Raw genomic sequence first — 21,699 nt, forward strand, 5'->3', positions numbered from 1 at the left:
TTCTAAACTTTCCAGTAGTTCTACTTGTACTCTGCTCTTTCTGGGGAATAAGCAATTAATCCTGTGTGGTCTAAAGGGTTATTGTTTATTTTCCCCTCACCCAAATGTACTCTTCTCACCCTTGAACTGCAATTTCAGTACAGTGCTCAACATATGGAATGAGTAAAACAATCAATACAATGAGCTACAGCAAATCACGCACAGCATACTGGTGATTGTAAACCCCGTTAAGCAGTATTAGCTTGAGCAGTTAAGAGGGAGAAGCCAGTCTCACATCTATTGAGCAAACAAGTGTTTCCTGCTTCTTTTTTATACTGAAATCTCCTCTTCTACTGCAAATACAAACCCATCATACTGCTTTAGACAAACATTTAACACTTCTGTTTGCTACCCACTTCTATCAGGAAACAATCTCTAATTTAATTAGTATTTCCAAAAGTTAAAGAACCTTATGCAGCACATCTGATTTTTACATACATGGAATATTCCTCTCTCTCCTCTGAGTTAATGAGGATTAACAGGAGTTCTCTATCCCTGCCATCTACATTCCTATATATTGAATTTCACCAAAAAGAAATAAGCAAGTATTATTAGTCTTTGAAACACCATAATCTCAAAGATAGGCCTAGCTGTGACATCAAAGAAGATAACACAGAGCATATGGACAGATTTCAGTCTAACAAGTTACTATGTATTCCACTCATTGCTAGCCCTTCTTAAAAGGGAGGACCTGGACCTCCTGTTAACAATGTCACTGTCTAAGAGCTCGTAGAAGAGTTGCTAATTAGCCTTGCAGAACTGGCAGAAACTTGAGCTCTGCCCAGACTGGTCCACAGCACTCGCGGCAGTTTAATGCACTGGAGAAATCAGAGTTGTATATTTGCTCTTGGACAAAGGAAAATCTCTGCAGCTCAGGACGTATTAGGCATCTGTATTCTGTGACTAATATGACCCTGAGAGGACGTACGGAGTCCAACAGCATGCATACTTCTTTAATTATTTAAAGGAAAGCTCATATTTGTTAGCTTCAGAAATTCCAGCTAAACAGCTGCATAACAGGATAGACCCTTACAAAGGTGTTGAACTACACATGTGTGCAATTATGAGTTTAAATGAGATTATGTAAATATAAACTGACAGAGCAATTAACAGAAAAAGAAAGCAGCAAACAGCCAAGTCTTTGTGAATGACATTGAGAACAAAACTCATACAAGCTCTTAGACAAAAAGGGAACAAACAGGATATATAGTGCTCACTGGGCTTCTGCAACTTGAAACATAACCCCATCCTTCCCAAAGGCCACTCTCCCAGCTGGTACCCTCATAGGATTGCTTTTGCAAATCCCCCTGGCAGTGCCTGGGAAAGCCAAGAGAGCACCATTCCTTTGCACAGACAGCAATCCTGCACCATCCCATCTTAATCCATTGGCCTTGAACAGTGCAGACACAACCCTAGTTCTATAATCAAACACAGAAAACACTGTATCTATGGGAAGAAAGCCTCCTCTTTCACAGGGAGAGAGATTCCAATACCCACAAACCCTGAGAAGTCACTGGAACTGCAGGTTCCCAAATCTCACCTACAATTCCACAGTGAGTGATCTCCATCTCAAGTATTCAAACAGCGTATGAAAGGTGCAGCAGAATTACAGCTCAGCCACCATTAGGAATCAGAACAGCTACAGGTGTAGCATCACAGACTTGACAAAACCAGGGCAAGGCTTGTCAGGCCATGAAACTACATGATGAGAAGGGGGAGTATTCCTCCTCATTTCACAGACTGGTTTGGGTTGGAAGGGACCTTAAAGCTCATCCAGCTCCAACCCCTGCCACGGGCAGGGACCCCTTCCACTGGAGCAGCTTGCTCCAAGCCCTGTCCAACCCGGCCTTGAACACTGCCAGCGATGGGGCAGCCTGTGGCAGTGCCTCACCACAGTCAAAACTCACAATCACCTTCAGTAGGTCAGGATAAACACATGTCATAGGTACAGCAGATGTTACAAACTCTGATGCTTACATAAAGGCTTCGGACACATGGAATAGGATTATTTTGCCATTACACTGAAAGCTGTAAGTCAGTGAGCAGCACTGCTGTTCCCTGGAAGACAGCCCTTATTCTTTTTTCCACAAAGACTTACACAAGATTTAGAAAAACAACTCTGTAAAGTTTTGAATTACTTTCGTAAGCCAAAACCAGCAGAGGAGCCCAGAAAGCATTGCTCACAGTTCCTGGCCTACTGCGGGAAGCCTGAGTACCGAGGGAGAGGGCAGTGCAAGGAGAAGCACTGGCTGAGCACCAACCCAGATCCAACGAAGGCAGAAGGTGTTTATGTCGCTGTAGGGCCAAGAAATCCACCGAACAAGAGCCAGCTTCTTTTCCCTTTCAGGAGGGTCAGCGTCCTTCTTCCCTCTCCCGCCCAGGCTCGGCCGCCGCTGCCGCCTCCTTCCTCCCGGCACGACTCCTTAGCAGCACCCGGGCCGAGCCGGACCCTCGGGAAGCGCTGCACACGGAAGCGGGTGGTCGGACCCTATTAAAATACACACCCAGCGGGTGACGGGCATGAGCCACGTCCAATGAGCATTGAGAGCGTCGCCGCACGGGCCAATGGGCGCGGTGGGGCGGGCGTAGGCGGCCGCGCGCCGGGAGCCTTGGTAACGCGCGGGCCGCGTGTGGCGATTGCGGGTCGGTGCGGGCGGCCGTGACTCGCCATGAAGATCGAGGAGGTGAAGAGCACCTCCAAGACGCAGCGCATCGCCGCGCACAGCCACGTCAAGGGGCTGGGGCTGGACGAGAGCGGCACCGCCAAGCCGGCGGGGGCCGGGCTCGTGGGGCAGGAGAATGCGCGGGAGGTGAGCGGGGGGCCCCGGGGCCCTGCAGTCGGCACCCGGGTGGACGTGGAACCCCGGGGGCGCGGTTCGGTCTGTGCGGGGTGTGCTTAAAAGTCCCGTTAGTGAGAGAAAGTTGCCGCTTGGGCTGCTCCGTGTGCTGTGGGGAGCGATGGAAGTGATCGGGGCTGGTCCCTACGCCGCTATTTCTTAGCATCACCCGGCGGCAAGGGCAGGTGCTGTCCCGTCCTCCCGCAGGGATTTAGGCGTAGAAATTGGGGTATCGGAGGCAATGGAACTTACCGAAAGTCAAGAGATTTGGTGCGAGTGGAGGTCGGAGCTGCGGTCCCAGCCCGCTGGCTGGCCAGGGGCCGGTGCTGCAGCTCATCCGCCGTTCAGAGCCGAAGACTTGTTTTAAAACCTTTCTGTATGGTGAAGCTCCAGCAGCAGGGAAGGAGCCTGTGCTCTGAGGTTGAGTTCTGTAGTTTATTGTTCTTTAATATCTGTGTCAGATAAAATGACTGTAGGAAGTAGTATCCTGATCTTGTCTCTCTTTTTGTGTGCATAGAATTGAAATCAGCTTTAGTGGGCTCACAAAGCCAAGTATTTTTAAGCACTTTCAGTAATATTGGTGCGAAAGATACTATAGCAATCCTTATGTTAATAGTATAAATACTTATCGAACTTGTAGGCGTGTGGGGTTATAGTGGAACTAATCAAAAGCAAGAAGATGGCTGGCAGAGCCGTGCTGCTTGCAGGACCTCCTGGAACTGGCAAGGTATTACTTTCCTTTTGTTTTTTTTTTTTTAATATGAACTAAAGTATTCCCAAACCTATTTGATTTTAATTTGTTGTCAAAACTATTTGAGGGGAGCGGTTGTATCCTCTTTTCACCTGCTGGCATTTCTTTCATCTCTGCAGCGACATGGTTTCCTGCTTTGTATGTTGTTTATTGCCATGTCATCAACACTGACAGTATCCAGTGGTATGTTCAGGCATGAAGAGTGTCAAACCACCTTTTATAGGTTACCAAACACTGAAGAAGAGTCTTAGAAGTTAATTTTGTATTAAAAGCCTAAATAGCTCTTTGTTTTTTGGGTATTTAAGGTTTTTTGCATTTGTATCAGATGTCAAATTCAAATGCCCACTATTGTTTCTTTAAGGTGTTTTATAAGGCATTGATAAAAATCACTTTTTATGTATCTAACTTGACTTGGGGGGAGGAACGTTGTTACATAGGAGAAATATATGTTAGGCAGAATAGTCTTATTATTAAATTGATAATTGGTGTATGGAAGGTGATAAATTGAGGAAAGTTAACTTTGTGCAGAAAGAATCCTTTGTTAGTTCTCATAAAAATTAATCTGTGGGTTTGTTTTTGGTTTAAGACTGCTTTGGCTTTAGCTATTGCTCAGGAACTGGGCAGCAAAGTTCCCTTCTGTCCTATGGTTGGAAGCGAGGTCTATTCCACCGAGATCAAGAAAACAGAAGTGCTGATGGAAAACTTCCGCCGGGCCATTGGTAAGTTTCAGCAAAACAGAAGAATGAAGTACTTACATGATACTGGCTTGGTGTTTTGTAGTCATCTAAAATGGAAAAGCTTCTCTGTGGTCACGGTGCTTTTCAGATTATTGTATGTTCTCTTTTTCAGTGCTGATGTTTATTTAGTGAATCTCTTCCCCATTTAGGGGAGTCAGAATTTCTGTTTATAAACCCTAATTTAATGGTTGTATTATGGTTTATTTTACCTCCCCAGAAAAATGCTCTCTCCTTTCTTCTTTTAGTGATTTCACCCTCCTAAGCAAACAGGCTTAACCAGGGGCTTCCAAAGGCAGTGTTAGCCTAACATAGTGTCCAGTGAGCATAAAGAAAGTTTCATGCCAACAAAATAAATACTTTAATGTCTTCCTCAATTCTTGAGTGCTTTACAAGCTTGATGGAAATTGGTTACATTTGCAACACAAGCTTAAGGAGTATCTAAAATCTCTTCTGTGGTTGCTGCTGACAGCTGATAAATGCAGTTAGAAGTGGCCCTTGTTTGTATGAGGATTGGCTAAAGATAGCTGAGCTGATTGCAGCACTGAACATATTAACAGTTAACTGGTTTCTGTACCATATTTCCCCTTGGACTTCACCTAAATATTTGGTGGCAGTAAGGTGAAGACATCTCTCAGTTCTGCAATGAAACAAAAGTATTCTGTTGATTTTGATAAGAAAACAGATCTCAGTCTTGTCCGGTACTTCCAGTTACCGTGTAACTGGCAGGGCCTGGGGGAGGGAAGCCAGAAACTCAGTAGTCTGCAAGATTTCCTTGATGTGATGAAGTTCCCTGTCAGAGATTTGGAAACCTGACCCAACAGATGAAACTTATGCCATCCATGTTGTCATTTGTAGAGACAGCGGTATTTTAACTCCCTGAGGTTTAACAGCCAGCTACATTGTTAGTTCCCTGCATTCCCCAAATGTCAGTAGGGAGGTGCTTCTAAACAAATATTAGTGCTAATGAAAGATGGAACTTCTTTTATTCCTTTCTGTTGAATTCCGTGTCACATTTTCATAACACAGCCTTTATTGAATATTTTATCAGTGTATAAAAAAAATACCTCTGAAATATTTTAAAGGACCAGTGACCACCAGTAGTTGTACTGGAACACTTTCCAATTGTGTTTAAACCTCGGGTAAGTTTTAGCTTCCCTTCTTGGTTGATAAGTAATTTACAAGGGTGTGTTTGTAAAAGCCTGATTTTGTGTGTAGAGTGTGGTGTCAATGTGACTGGGTGCAAGAGAAGCTTCAGCTCCCATGCCAATCAGTACATAAAGTATTCTTTTAGGTTTTGTGGGTGGGTTTTGTACGATCCCTGTAGCAGGTTCTGTACACATCTGCTGCCACGTTATGCATTTTACTCTCAGGGGGTTTAGCCACCTCATCTTATAAAAATTATCACAGATGTTAACATCAATTTTTTACTTGGAAACAACAGAGTCCAACTGGTTTGGACTTGTCGTTGTATAAGGAAAGAGGAGTGACTGAGTTTACAGAATCGTTATTGCCAAGAGCCTTTTAATAACGGACTTGACATAGCCTCATGGCCAAGGGCTGTGTGGGGGTATAGCAGAGATTTTATAATATATAAGAAACATAAAAGGATGGAGTGGGAAATGAGAAAATGGAATTGTATGGGTTAAAAAACTTCATGCGAGAGAGATGAATCCTGTATAGAGCTTATTAGCAGCTGGCAGGGATGATGACAGTAGCTAATGTTAGAGCTCAGTTGCAGTAAAAAATAACTGCTGGATAGCCACTTAAAGAGCATATCTGTTCTCTGTGTCTCCAAATTGTAACTGCCAGTAAATCAAACAAGCACTATTTAACTCCATATAGTGCTGTTGAATCCAAACATGAAATAGCCCAAAGCTGCCTTCTCAAAACTTGTGTGTCTGATTTGTAAGTAGGAGATGTCTCTGTTTAAGAACTCCTTTGAGAGTAAGATTTGTAGTCAATACATGAAGTTTCATTTGAAAACAAAGGATAATCAGCAGCAAGTTCAAAGCATCAATTACCTTTGTTCAGATCCTGTTCATCTATAAATATTTTCTATAGACACATCTATATAAGCTCATCAGTTTGGATAAGAGGCGTGCTTTAGAAGAAGATCTCTAGGTTGTCCTCACTGACTTGGCTTTGGTTTGTGTTGTGGAACAGACTCCATGAGTGTGTGAATTGGATTCTTTTGAGGTGAAATGAAGCTGGAAGATATGCTTAGGTATGCCTCAAACACAAATGGGCTTCCAGTTTTTCAGAGCAGAATAAAGCTTGTGCTGAAAGTTTACAAACAAAACGGAAAGGAAAAACAAACCTGTGAATGGCCAGTTCTCCTGTACAGGTTCCTATATTGCTTCATGCTCCTTACAGATGCAGCCTGTGTGATGCAGCCTGGTCTGGGTCAGGTTTATAACTCAAGGGTTCATTCATTTTTTGTCTGATGTTTGGGCATAGCTGAAAAACATTTTAAAAAATTACTGAAATTAAGGTTCTGGAGGAATTTGTATGTGGTGCTAAATAAGAGAAAACAAACATTTCTTACCAGGAAATTACTGTGTAATCTCATTTCAAATCCAAGCCTTAATTTGGGTCCAGTAGAGGGAGACAGACTCGTGTTCCTCAGTTCTTTATATTCGCCTCTCAGCAGCTCAGGATGACTGGTGAAGTGTCTGATCTATTTCAAAGCAAAACGAAAAGTTATGGAACAAGGGAAGTTTTATCAAGTCCCAGTAGCCTCAGCCTGGGCAAGATGGCTTCCTTGTATCTTGTTACAGCCTATTCTTTATTTTTGGTATGGCATGTGTGTGTCTCATAAAATGCTTTATAGAGTCTCTTCAGATGTGGGTGCTTTGAACTTTTATGGAGTTAGAATGTTTGCATAATTGTACTGGTGGTGGTGATGATGGTGGGTTTCCTTTGGAACAGTCTAACCATACAAATCCTCAGCTCTATATTATTCATCAGTTTAAAATAACTTAGTTAATTGCGGTAGTTGTGACTAGAAGATACCAGACACTGGTGATTGCTTGCCTTTCTGAAACAGGATGTCATTGTCAGCTATTTTAAAGTAGTTTCAAATTGAAATTATAGCAGTTTCTGCTAAAATGAATCCAGCTCACCTTTTGCTCTTCACTTTAAAACCATTTTAAATGATGTATTAACCTTTTCTTAATTTTACCAGGTTCTAACACAATACCTGTTCATCAGTTTGTTATTTTTAACTCAATTGCCAAAATGTGAAGTTTTTATGAAGTTACTTTTTTCTCCTGTCTTTTTCTTTACTTTGCAGGGTTTTTCTCTTAGTTCAAAGATCAGGATGTACGGCCATTGATTTGTGTACTGAAACTATTCTAAACAATTCTTTCAGGGTTGAGGATTAAAGAGACAAAGGAGGTTTATGAAGGAGAAGTCACAGAACTGACTCCGTGTGAGACTGAAAATCCTATGGGGGGGTATGGCAAAACCATCAGCCATGTAATTATAGGACTGAAAACTGCAAAGGGAACCAAACAGTTGAAGGTATGTATGGCAGGGTCTCAGAAATCATGATAACAAATGTACAGGAAAGATCTTGTCTGGTTTTGTTTTCCTTATTCTCAACTGAATCTTTGGGAATGCTTTTGGGAAATCTTACCTGCTTCAGCATAAATTGGCCTTTCCGTCACATTCCTTCTTTCCACATGGGGAGATGTGCTCTAGTGAATGTTTGATAGGGAACGGGAAATGAAGCTGGAATGTTGCCAGCTCAGACCCCCTTTCTCTTTGTTTTCTTGTACAAGTCTCTGTCCACGTTGTTCAGTTTCCCTGTCAGTTACAGTAGGAGGGAGCTGAAAGCTGTCTTTGTTGTCAAGTATCATCTTGCATTTTGTTCATTCTGGAAACAAGTGCAGAGCAAAACTGAATAAACATGTACTGAGAGAAAAAAAAGCATTTAAGGTATTACACATCCACTCTCCCTCACACACCTCTGCAGAGAATAAAGGCCAAAGAAGTAGTATAATTCAGTGCTATAGCCAGATTTGTTTGTAAAGTTTAGCTAAAAAGCAAGAGAAGTGCTGCATCCTAGGGATAAATATACACTACCCAGGTATATTTTGTGACAGGAACTGGTATCATTATGTTCCTGGCACTTACCATCACTTCCTTCAGATAGCAGATTTCTTTGGTAAGAAAAGTTCTGTGCACCTTCTTTGAGATTCACCCTCTCCCACTACTCCACGTGTTACAGCTGTATAAAATCCTGAGGGATTGTTGCAAGGAGTTTAGTTTTGTCTGGTGAGAGTAAGCTTTAGACTCAGTTTCTTTTCCTTTATTACCATAACACCATGGAGCTGTTCTGACCACCTCTGGTATTTGCCTGTCTCCAGCTGGACCCCAGCATATTTGAAAGCTTGCAGAAGGAGCGAGTGGAAACCGGTGACGTTATTTATATTGAAGCAAACAGCGGAGCCGTCAAGGTAAAAGACAAGTTCTGCACTTTGATGCAGGTGTATATGTTCTTGCAGACCTTTCCCTGCCTTTGTCAGAAAGCTCTTCAATTTATTAACCTTAACTGACTTGCAATGGTTACATGGAAGTTTATAAAAGAGCCTGGTGTTTTCCTTATCTGGAGAGAGAATTCTCTTTTGTGCTGAAAGAACACGGTGATCTGGTTCACAATTAAGGTCATCTGGTGAGGAAGCTATCACTGATGCTGTCTGGATGAGTTTTCTTTTCTGTGAGATCAAGACATCTTTAAGGGAAGGAGGGACAAACCAAGCAACTTCAGTTATTTTCAGGCTGACATGTGCAGTGCATTTAATCTTTCTCTTATCACTCTGGTATTTTCTCCCCAAGATATATACATGTAGAAGGGAATACTGCATTAGTTAGTGTTCTTTTCATATCTGATGTAGAAAGTAGTGTACAGTGATACTTGCTGTTTAATGGATGAGCATAATATTTTGTATCATATAATAAATCACCCACCTACAAAGGAGTCTTGAACAGTTCTCCCAATCTCTAGTTAATCTGCTAGATTTGTCCTTTAGCAGGAATTGTATATGGTTAAAAGAAGGGGAGAGAGGAGCAGAATATTCTTAACAGCTGAAAATATTGGGGTTTTCAATAGAGTTTTTGAGCTTTGATCAGTAGATAGGGTATGCCCATTGCTAAGCAGGGAGTGGGATGTGTGATTGCCAGCTGAAGCTGGTCAGGACTGGAATTGTGAACTAAGCCCTTTATCAACTTCGTGACACTCAAGGTTTTGGCACTGAAATTAATTCTATACCTGGGTTTCTCTTCTTTGCTTTCCTCAGAGGCAAGGCAGGTGTGATATCTATGCCACGGAATTTGACCTTGAAGCTGAAGAGTATGTTCCCTTGCCAAAGGGGGACGTGCACAAGAAAAAGGAAATTATTCAGGATGTCACCCTGCATGACTTGGATGTGGCCAATGCTCGACCTCAGGTATGACACCACAGATGAAGTCTTCACAGAAAAATTACTTGACATAGATTTGTGATGGATACTAGAATAATCAAGGAGGAGTAGAAAGCTGACCTGTGCTAAATCACCCTTAAAGATTCCACTGTAGGAAGAGCAGGTGTTACACCTTGAAGGCCTCAGTAGCTTTAACAGACTCCAGCAAAAAAAATGAAATAAGAGAGTTACTCCTTTCTGTATCTTAACATACACTGTAGTGAGGGAATTCCATCTGTGTCATAAACAAAAGCCACTAGCAATACAGGTTTAAAGGCTGACATCTCTACAGTATGAGTCTACAACCCCTCAACCTACTCAATTTCAAAGTAAATATCCTTTTTTCTAACAAAAAAATTCTCTGATTAAAGTCATGCTATTCAGAAGTCTTATAACTGAGAATAATTGTTCCTATGTTGACAGGTTGAGCACCAGCTGTGCATGCAGGCACTCCAAGTCTCTGCTCTCTGAAAATGTCAGTCCTTTGACCTTCTCTGTGAAAACCTTTTTAAAAGAGGGTGTCTCATTTGGTTTTCTATGTTGTCCAAATGAAGAGGGCTAAAGAAAGAGTGAGGAGGTCACTAAATGATGATGTTTAGTGTACTCCTGCAGTGAAGAGTCCTAACCGTTGACAGGTTATCAGCCACTACTGAGATGAAGAATCAAGTTAACTGCAAGAAGCAACTTCTTTAACCAATTGCTGCATTAGAAAATTCTCAAGGTATGTGTTCTCTACAAGACCTCATAACTGACCTGTAACTTTCTTTTCCTAGGGTGGGCAAGACATCCTTTCTATGATGGGACAACTGATGAAGCCTAAGAAAACTGAAATTACTGGTATGAGTCCTGCATGGTAGTTTTAGACCAACATAACATATGTTTGCCAGTTAGAAAAGGATTAAGAATAAGGTTACTCATGCAGCATCTCCAGATGAATGCCTGTGTAATATTCATTCAATAAATCTCAGATTTCTGAAAGCAGCACTACAGCTGCTAGAATTGCAATAGCAGGAAACAGACCAGCATGTTACTGGTTCATACATACAGTGATAAACCATATACTGTACTATGCACCCAGCTTCCTGTGGAGAAAGAGGTCAGAACACCAGTGCCATCCCCCTCCTCAGAACAGTCCTGCCAGAGTGTGAGGTTTATGCTTTTGACAAAGAGCCAAACCAAACAGCAAATGCGACCTAAAAAACACTGTGAGGATGTGTTCTTACATGAAGCCACCACACTGAAACTCTGTGGAGTAGAAAAACAGCCTCTTAAGACTCTGGCCTTGGTTTGATTTGAACACCTCTACAGCAGCAGTCTGGTGACTTGATGCTCTAAACGCACTGCTGCTCTTCCTACCTACAGATCATTGGAGAAAAGCAGTATCTGCAGGAAGATCTATTCTCCTTCTTGCTTTAGAAGAAATGGTGTTTCACTAAGTGACTGTCTAAATTTAGATCAAAGTGTGTTTCAGTACCTAACATGAATGGTGATCTTTTGAAGTATTCTGTCTGTTCCAGAGGTCACTTTGCTTATTCTGATGTCATATTTAGTCAGTGTAACATCTTGCATAGCTTTGAGATCCATATGGTCACAGACATTTATGTAGCACTTTTTTTTTGTTAAACACAACTTAAACAGTAGCAATATTTTACTCTTTCAGTAATGTTCTTTTCAGTCATGCTTGGAAACTTTTAAGTTTCATGTTTTAAACTGAGGTTTGGCTGATTTCCCCGCCACTGAACTCCCCAATCTCACAAAAATGGTGGTTTTTCACAAGCCATGTGAGGGGAAAGACCCTAGTTCGGTGTAGAAATATTTTGTTGCACAGTTGTGTCCCCAAAACAGGACTGAATGCCACAGAATTCTAGTGTCACAGAGATTTTCCCCGTGGTGGTAAGATACCAAATCATGAACAAATGCAAGAAGAATTTTACTTGCTTTAAGCCTTTCTGACAGAGCTATAGTTGACGAGCAGAACAACTAACAGTTTCTTTTTGTTCCAGACAAACTTCGAGGAGAGATAAATAAGGTGGTAAATAAATACATTGATCAAGGCATTGCAGAGCTAGTCCCAGGTGTGCTCTTTGTAGATGAGGTTCACATGCTGGATATTGAATGTTTCACGTACCTGCACCGAGCGCTGGAATCTTCTATTTCCCCCATTGTCATCTTTGCTTCCAATAGAGGAAACTGTGTTATCAGGTATGATGTCTTGAATTTTCCAGTTTGCATTCGTCCATAAACCTTGGAATTTCCTGTACTGATAGAGTTAGAATCTTTCAAGGCTTTTATCTCTGACAGCGACACCTGTGCTAATCCCCTGCATGGTTTGCAAGCTGCGTCAATGCTGAAGAACTGCTTGTGGGCTTGGGGACAAGCATTTAATGTCAGGCTGACTGAGTTAAAGCTGAATAGAATTCCTCCTTTTATTTCCACTGACACATCTCTCTAACAGGCTCTGAATTGTCTTTCTGGGTGATCTGTAACAATTACCTTTCTCATTGGATACCTCAACACATCTGTTGCTTCACATCAAGGACATCAAAAGCACCAGAGCTACAAACCTCTAATATCATAATCTGCTGCTTCTGGATCATTTTGCTGTTTGCTGTCCTCATCGCATCAGACTTAAGCTTCCTGTTCTCACTGTTAAAGCGAGTCACAGTTCAGCCCTCTCCCTGCTCCTCATTCTTTCCTGCTATGTTGGTCTGGCTTTCTGTGATTCTTTGGTCTTGCCAACTAACTTGTTTTTCATCTCCACTCCAGTTCGTGCCTCCACTTCAATATTTAGCACCCACTCAATGCATTCCTTGCATGTTCAGTAAAAGTGCTCTCTTCTTTCAGATTCTTCTGTGAAGTTCTGCTAATTTGTGGTCTAGGTATAATTATGTCTAAGCAAGCTGTCAATGATTGCTTCCCTTGAAGCTGATTTAATTCAGCTGTGTAACCAGCTATTCCTTTCCGTCTTAGTGACTCATCTGGTATTAATCTTTCTCTGTTTGCATTGCTTAGAAGTGAAGGTGATAAGCCCTTCAGAAATGTTTAAGGTGGACATTGCAGATCTCCCTTGGCAAAAGCCTAAATAGTCTGTCTTGGAAAAGTAGAGTAAATACAGATCTGTCAGTATGGATTCACTGCAGATCTTGTTATGAAAAAATAGTGATTTAAGAAAGGAAGTTGGCAATGCTCTGATTTGCCTGCTCATGGCTCTTGAAAGGATCAAGTTAAAAATTAATTGTATAGCTAGTATAGTTGATTCTGTAACCTCAAAGAGAAGGAATCATTTCAGAAGAGAGAATGCCGTCTACTCAAGAGTACAGCAGATGGTTGCAGGGCATTTGGTTCATTTCCTAAGGAGGACCATGGCCAAAGCTGCAGTGCCTAAATACTAACACTGAACTTAGAAACATAGCTCTCTACCAGCACTTTACTGTTTTCACCTGCAGTCTCTATAGATCGCATGAAATGTGGTTATCTTTCACTCTTGACTTCAGAGCAAATCCTGGTGGGCTTGGAAAACCCAGGCTAGATGTGATGTGTCTGCAGCCTTTGCCACTGGGTGTTGTACATCAAGCAGATAAAATGGTTGGGGGTCTGCATGCACCTCTGTCCTTCCTGCACAGACCTCCATTTCCTGGACTGCAGGCAGGGGATGTAAACCACAGCAGTACTCACTGGAGGGACTGGGGGAAGCATTGAGCACAGTAATGGCTTACTCGGCAAGAGGGAATGTTCTCCAAATTGATAATGTATATAATTTCTACTGATACTGCTAAACAACTTGATGAGAATGCTTTGTTCCTTGCTGGAAGATACCCTGGAACATTAGAGAAGACTCTTTTGTAAGATACAGTGCAGGAAAGCACCACCTCTAGCTATTTTTGCATGGCACATTTAAGAGCTCTAGGAAAAGTATTTGTTTCTCTCAGGCTGTCTGGTATGAACTTCAGAGTAGAATGTTTCCTGTCTCTGCCTGCGAACGTCTCTGCAGGAGCACAATACAAGAATTGTGAACTAGTAGATGTGTAGTCACTTAGTACTGATCTTAGTGAAATCAATGGACTGAACTCGAGTAGTATCTGATCTCTTCCTGTTTGGTTTCTCCTTTAGAGGCACAGAGGATGTAGTGTCTCCTCATGGAATACCACTGGACCTGCTGGATAGAGTAATGATTATCCGAACCATGCTGTATACACCTCAAGAAATGAAGCAGGTATGCACAGCACTGTAGGAGAACTAGTGAAGGGTCCCCAGGGTTCTAGTCTACTGGGATGAGTGCTGTGGGTTTGCATTTTCTGTTACTAGAGTTGTTTGACTCTCCGTGCTCCCCAAGGTTTGTGCCAGAAGGCTTACCATTTCCTAAATGCAAGCTGCTTTAGTACCCAGTTACAGTAAGCTATCTGATTCCCACCCACTTGTGAGTTTATCTAGAGCTGAAAGTGACATCTCACTTGCATAGAACAGCATGAGTTGTTAGCTGCCCTTATCTCTTGCACACATGTGCTTTCCATAGAGTCTGCAGGTTCCAGCAGGTAGTGTTTTTTCAGTTGACGTGAGATGAAGTGTCACATCTTGGGACCTTTGGTCCTAGACCTCAGGCTATTCTTCTATAGAAGAGGTGAGAGGTATTGAGGAATGCAGCTTCCTGCACTGCCTTTATTGCCTTGCACTGTAGCTTTAACCTTCTAGAGCTGTCACCTGAAACTGGGAGGATTTTCATGCACCTGGTCGGGTTTGGAAACTTGAGCACAGTAAGTGGTGAAGAGAGAGGCTTCTGAACTGAAACTTTTCCTGTGGGGCCCTCCCCATGTATTTGTGTATCAATTCTACTGCTTGGTGCCATTATGATGCATTGTGTCAAAGATCCCCTCTCATTAGCGTCTCAATGCTGTGAAGTGACACAATGCAGAAGACATTAGGGTTTATCATGTCAATTCTTTGTATTATTTAAGAGATAGTGTCAATGGAGGAGAGCGTTGTCACCAGATAATAGTCTCCTGCTGCTGGATAAGTGCCAAGGTGAAGCCCAGGCATTTATCGAACATAAACGTAGAGGCAAAGCTTCATTTCACTTGGTTTGAGGAGCTTTTCACACAGGGCTCTTAGGAGCCATTCTCAGGATGGGTTTTTTGTACCTAAAAGGCCACTTTTGAAAGCATTATGGTATAGATTACAGGAGAAGCAGCCCAGGGATTTAATAATATGATCAGTTTTGTCTGTATACAAAACAAATTTTACAGCATGACTATCACTCAGTGTGGGGATGTTGTCTGGGTGTGCATTTTGTGGAGTTCGGGTAGGAGGAGCATGTACTCAGAGTTACTTCTTGCCTAGTGTGCTGTAGTACCATGCAGATAGTAACACTGGTAAAGAGCTAGCTTCTGAACTGTGGATTTTCAGAAGAGCTGGTAAGAGCTGTGATTTCCACCCTCCTCAGGGTGAGGGAAGCATTTAGCATTTCCTAAAGCTGAAAATAAGAGTCCAGACATTATATCCCATCAGTCGTGTTCCCATAGTCAGATATCTCATCTTCCCTAAATTAAGGCTTTGCATGATTTCTTCACTTGGGAGGAGGAGCTCTTACACTTCACATTCATTTCTAACTAAATACAGCTGGGAGGGGTGTAAAAATAAAACAGCCATAATTTTATTTCTCTATTGTGGCTCCCTTTTCCCTTTCACGTTAGGAAAAAGTTTTCACTGCTGATGTTTGTGTGTGAGAAGGAATAAGATGTGGCATTTGAGATACCTTGTTTCTAACAGGCAAAGATACTAAATACTACACAGAATCATAGAATAGTTGGGGTTGGAAAGGACCTCTAAGATCATCTAGTTGCAACCCCCCTGCCATGGGCAGGGACACCTCCCACTAAACCATGTCACCCAAGGCTCTGTCCAACATAAAGTAGTATTTGAATGAAGGGAAGGTTATGTTCAGGTGATCTAAAAGATAGAAAACCCCCTCAGTCTGAAATTGCACAATGCAGCAGCATTGCCAATATTCAGTATTAATATCTTAGCCCAACTTCCTGCCATTTCAAGCCCCTCTGCTTCCTGCTGTTCCCTGCCCTGACTCCCCAAGTGCATTTTTATGGCTTTAATTTAAACGAGAGCTTCTTGATATCTTGTTTACAAAGCTGCCAAAGTGAAAAATACCTGTATTATATGAGGCTTGCAGCTCCAGAGTTATCTCAGCACTACAACACAACATCATTATCCAGTCTGCCCCTTATCACTCAGCTGGTAATACCGACTGCCGAGAGACTTGTGCCACTTTTGTTACAGCTTTATATGCTCGGGCTTATTGGTGATATCTTGCTCTCCAACTTTGTAAAGATCTTCAAACTGGTACAAGCCTGAAACTGTTCTGGAAAGATTAGATTCTTCTTAGTGATTTTTTTTTTCTTCTTGCAGAAATAGGTGAATCTTACAAAGTAACTTTTTGATTTATTTTGCTATCTTCTTGTCAATTGAATAAGAAGCATGTTGTGAGCTGTTAAGGGAGGGGTGTAGCTTTCTGTGTGCCTTTTGGAGGGCTCTGTTGTACAGCAGCAGTGATGCACTGCAGAATGCAGGAGCTGGTGTCCATAAGACTCGAGCTGTCACTTACGCTTGCACAATTCTGTTTTCTTGTGTAAGTTCTCATATTCTGCTCCTATTAGTCAATACACTTTGCAATCCATGCAGAATTATGAAGGGTTAGTAGTCCACAACTGTTACTTCGCCTGCTTTTTGTGATCATCAGTGCTTCAACATTATATTTGCCTATTCAAACCTTTAGAATTCTACAAATTCTAGTTTGGTGGTAAGTTACACTGGCACAACTCGCCACACTGTCTTGCTTTATGGTATGCTTATCTGTAAGCTAGCAGAGTTTCCAGATCTTGAGCTAAGGGGTTTAGCATGCTGGTTGTTTCCACTGTTACCTCACTTACTCCTTCATCCCAACAGATCATAAAACTTCGTGCTCAAACAGAAGGAATTAACATTAGTGAAGAATCCCTAAACCACTTAGGGGAAATCGGTACCAAGACAACTTTAAGGTGAGTTGAGCACAGTATGGCTGGGTCTAAAAACACTGCAGGAGAGCTCGCTCCTGGCAGGTAGACAAACCTCTCCAATAAAGAAATGTGGAGTATTAAGAACAGTGCTGACATGAAAAGGAGTGGTATTCCTCCTCTTTCCTCCGCTGGAGGGTCTTGCAGCCTGTTCTTGCTGCTGGTAGAGCTGCGTGTTTCCTGACATACCTCCCACCCCTACATACCCTCAGTTCACTGGGGAGCGCTGATTTGTGCCGATTCCTCCATCTCTGTTTGATCACAGGTATGCTGTGCAGCTCCTGACCCCGGCTAACCTGCTGGCCAAGATTAATGGCAAAGACAGCATTGAGAAAGAGCATATTGAAGAAATAAATGAACTTTTCTATGATGCCAAATCCTCTGCAAAAATCTTGGCTGATCAACAGGAGAAGTATATGAAATGAAGAGCTGATCACCTTAGATGCTTTGAAGCAGCTTTAACCCTTACCCAGGGCTGGCTTGGTTATCCCATGAGAAATGTTAATGGTTTGTCTCTTTGGGGACTGCAAAGTATTGAAATGTTGGACTCTCAGGCCAGAACTAACTATCGAGTGTTCCTGTTTCATTATCAACAATCCAATGTTCCCTGATCCCTGACCTTAGCCTTCCTTTTATGAGTATATATGAAATTAATAGCTCTGGACCCATTGGTTTTGTCTTTAGATTTCATTACAGAAGAGCTCTAACCGAAGCTGATGCTTAAGAACAGTCTATTTTCTTTATGAATGTTGTTTTAAAATAGGTTCCTTTTACAGATGAGAACTTTTTTTTTGAGTCAAAGTTTGTCTGAAGTGATTTATAATAAAAGATTTCAACAATAGCGAGAGCCTGCATGTGTCTGCCTGGCACTGACTGCGCAAGAAATACATTGGAATTAGCAGAGCTAAATAGAAATACAATGGATCTGCCACACAACAATAGATCTACAGCCAAGGAAGGGAATAAGCATGAGACCTTTTAAAGTTCCAGTTCAGTTAACCTTTCATTGGGTTTTAAAGCAGATTAAATAAGAAGTGCTTTCCCCTTTTCCCTGTGTTCTGTCCCCACTTTCTTCACCACCTGGGATCAGGAAAAATTTGCAGACTCATGGAATCCTGCTCTGCATGAGTATGGGTGACTTAACCTTAGCCAGCCTCCTGCTCACAATATGCTTCCGTGTTTTGTAAAGCGCAGATTTATTGACTGTTATTGACACCAAAAGCAAAAGATTGCAATTCTCCATCAGACTCACTCTCAGCACTTCTAAAACCTGTTTGTACCGTGGCAGGGTGGCACATTCCATTTTAGTGCTATGGCATGATGGAGAGACCCAGTGAATTGAGCTGCTGCATGGTCAAAATTGAACCTTTTTTTGTCTATCGGGGTTTGAATGACCTTCTTGGCAATGATGAATGTAGTTATTTCAGAATTCAAGTACCCTTTTTCTTTGGGTTTTATGAAATACCAATTCAGAAGTTTGAATAAGCCCTAAATAACATTGAGGGCCGGACCTGTTCAAAGTCCCACTCAATGTTTGATGGCTTTGGCTTTTTACTGCTAAATTTGGCTGTTCACACAGCAGCAAAAGCCCTGCCAGGGCTGTGAAGGGTTGTGCCTCCAGAATACCAGCGTACTGCAACCACAGCTCCCACTGCCACTGCGAAGAGAAGGCAGAGATTTGTTTCGCCTTTGGCAAACCAAGCAGTTCTTTGCTTGCAAAATGTTCTTTATAATACAAGCTCTGTGAAACTGGGTAGAAAGACCTGTGCTCACAAGTAGTACCACAAGTGATGCTCTGTCCAAGTCAAGGTGTGCAGCCACCAGACCTCAGCCAGCAAGCAAAGACCTCAGAAGAGGTGAGCAGTGCACCAGGCACTGAAAATGAGCAGTTCCACCCACCCCTGGTTTCAGAGTGACTCTGTGACTGTTGGTACCCATCACCTCACACGGACTGAACATACAGAGTGTGCTTTAGATAGAAAACAGGATCACAAAATGCACATGGGGGGGGAAAGCAGCAGCACTCAGGACTTAACTGGGTGCAAATCAGCACAATGAGATGAGCCTCACTTCATTCTGCACAGCAATGTTCCTACAGCAGCACACAAGCCCCTGCCATGTCTGTGACCGTGCACCCCATCTGGAGAGCTCTGTCCAGAGGGTGCCACCACTCCAACAGCCAGGAAGCATCCATGGAAGACATAAAGCTGTGGTACAAAGGGAAATCCTTTCACGCTAAGCTGCGAGGCAATCTTTATCCAGGCTATTAAGTGACATCCAGCAGACTTATGGGTGTCAGAGCTCTGCCCATGAAAATAGTCTTTCATATTGCTGATAAAAGACTCATTGCATCACATCCACCAACTGCTGCTGCAAGAGATTTATAAAAGCTGGGAATACTCCCCAACACAAAGCTGCCTCTTGAAGGGGGAAGCCACAAGGAATATGCCCACCAAAGAAGGTTGATGATTAATATTCAACGTGAGAGCACAAACTAACATTTTAATTCTTTTCTTGCTGTTTTCCACAACGGTTGCACTTTGTGCATTAATCTTCCCAGAGAAGTTTTTACGACCAATTGCCAACCCACTATGAGAAGTTTCTCCATCCATTACTCGCCGGGAAACAGACCCTCCTGTGTAGGAAAATATTTGTTACATCTTATCAGGGTGACACACAATCTAACAACAATTACAGCAAGCCCATATTTTGTGCTATTTCGGTTTCAGCGTGAAAAATAGTTCTAATATTAAACCTGGGCTGGCTGGGGGGTGTCGGTAACCAGTTGAATATTATAAGCTGAGATTTCCTTTTGACGCAGAGTGGTGCCACGCTGGGATCCTGCTCCAAGGCAGTGGGCACCCATAAATCCAGTGTACGTGCTTGCTATGCGGATACCACAGTGTGGAAGTTGATTCCCCACCTTTAGGCATACTGAGGTCAGAAACTGCTGCATCTTTAGTGTTCATGTGCCTAAAAGCATCTAAACCAATTAACCTTTATGATAAAAATGGGAGATAGTCTGTAAACTGGCCCAGCTCGGGACCAGTGCTGCTGAGGAAACTCAGCACTACCTATGTCCTAAAACTTCCCATCTTAAACGTTGATCCAGATGCCCTGAATGGAAAAACTTTGTCATTCCCTTCCTGCATTTGCCATTCATTTTTTGGGAAACCCTTTCCCTATGCAGACACCCGTGCACACACCAGACACATAGGTGCTGGGTATAAATGCACCTTTGGGCTCTCAGCTCATCACCTGTATCTCCTCTGCTGATGAACAGCTTTGGAGCCTCTGCATCCCTGTACAATGGGATAATTTATGTATAATGTATATCATGTATATCATGTATAATCATGCACATCCAGCACCAATGCCCTGGGAGTGGGCAAGGTTGCAGCACAGATTTACTCAGCGGGAAGGCTTGGATAAAGCGAGCAGGCCAGGGAAGAGCAGGCTTTTTTTGCCTTTAAACAATAACATTTCAGAACCAATTAATTTTTATTGCAAGCAACGCTTTCAACAACCCTCACTTGGGGTTTTTGGGGGTGACAATTGAAGATTGCCAAAGAGGAGAGGCCCCAGTGCTGCTCCCTTGCCCTTGTCACTGGTGCTGCTGGGCTCTCAGCCCCAGGCTCTGCCACTGCCCCTCATCGGTGGCCAACAGCCAGAGGAGCTGGTGAAGGTTTTCTGGTGCGAACCCATAGACTCATCATGGAACGCGAGTCATTCCTACACCGCAAATTCAACTACGCTGAGTGGCTTCCTCATTTCATTAAGGTGTTTGCAGACAGGACCAAATTGTTCCTAATCATCTTAGTGGAATGGTGCTACAGCAGCCAGCTCATAACCTCATTTCTTTAATGGGGTTAAGGGACAATTTGATCCCATCTGCAAGAGCAATCAAGCCACTGCAAAGTATCTGTGCTCTGCCATAACCATAATGTGATGCAAACATGACCTCATCTCGCGTGTAAATGCATCTTAGCCACGGTGACAACCTCTCTGGTTAAACTTCAGGCCGTGTCTAGTTCTCTGGTGCAATACTTCAGAGTTAGACAGACATCAGCTACATGCCAAGAAAGCACTTTGAAACCTGCTTTGGTTTGTAATTCACCAGATTTGCATGATGAACAGAGCCCTCGCTCCACATCAGTCGTTACAAACCTGCACCGATTGCAGTGAGCCTGCTGGGGATACTCCTTTAGTGAGGATGGACTTTGTGCAGTACCTCTGCTAAACCCAAGCTTCAGATGCTCTCGTGCTAAGGTTGACAGCACTAGTGGAAATCCGGTGATGCTGGGTTCATGCGTTCCCAAAGCACCTCAGTAACAGGAGGAGCCCGAGCCCCAGTGAAGCTCAGACTCTGGTTGTTCAGTTTTCAGAACCATCTCAGTCAGAGGTCCCTGTTCTTACAGCTCCGGGCCATGAGACACCAGCTGCAGACCACAGAACACGTCACCAGGCAAAAGCACTATTTCCCCATTACAGCCCCAGTAAAACATCGTCTTTGCAGAGGGTATGTGAAAGGTTCATCCTTTCAGCATCCTCCAGTGCTCCTGGAAGGACAGACTGAGCCGACTGCCCAGGACCCACTTCCCCTTGCTAAGGAGGCCTGCATGGAGACCAGAGCTCCACTTCCCCGCAGGAGCGGTGCTTATCCATTGTGGGTTCTTTTCTGTCTGGATGAGGGAAGTGTTCCTCAAGGCCTGTTTTCACCACCTCTTATTACCACCGTTTATCCCAGCCATGCGGTTCATACCCCCATGAACTGCTGCCTGCAGAAGTTATCTTCTTTCACGGAGAAGGCACAAA

At 43.0% G+C, this 21,699-nt stretch overlaps 1 protein-coding gene across 1 annotated transcript; it reads left to right on the plus strand.

Annotated features, from left to right (window-relative positions):
* Positions 1-2,652: 2,652 nt before the first annotated feature.
* Positions 2,653-17,603, plus strand: RUVBL1 (RuvB like AAA ATPase 1). The gene is made up of 11 exons (XM_080625693.1): positions 2,653-2,849; positions 3,517-3,603; positions 4,214-4,346; positions 7,735-7,886; positions 8,735-8,824; positions 9,665-9,814; positions 10,600-10,663; positions 11,830-12,028; positions 13,937-14,039; positions 16,778-16,869; positions 17,150-17,603. Exons 1-11 carry the CDS (start codon positions 2,709-2,711, stop codon positions 17,307-17,309), a joined length of 1,371 nt encoding a protein of 456 aa, XP_080481819.1. The 5' UTR covers positions 2,653-2,708; the 3' UTR covers positions 17,310-17,603.
* Positions 17,604-21,699: the final 4,096 nt, after the last annotated feature.

Source organism: Psittacula echo (genome assembly GCF_963264785.1).
Source record: "Psittacula echo genome assembly, chromosome: 9".
Lineage (NCBI taxonomy): Eukaryota > Metazoa > Chordata > Aves > Psittaciformes > Psittacidae > Psittacula > Psittacula echo.

Bases quoted from the DNA above. Each gene is read 5' to 3' on its own strand.
- RUVBL1 (XM_080625693.1), top strand. From the start codon at position 2,709: ATGAAGATCGAGGAGGTGAAGAGCACCTCCAAGACGCAGCGCATCGCC. The intron at 3,604-4,213 runs GTATTACTTTCC...TTTTGGTTTAAG, and splicing joins GACCTCCTGGAACTGGCAAG to ACTGCTTTGGCTTTAGCTAT. The intron at 9,815-10,599 runs GTATGACACCAC...TTCTTTTCCTAG, and splicing joins TGGCCAATGCTCGACCTCAG to GGTGGGCAAGACATCCTTTC.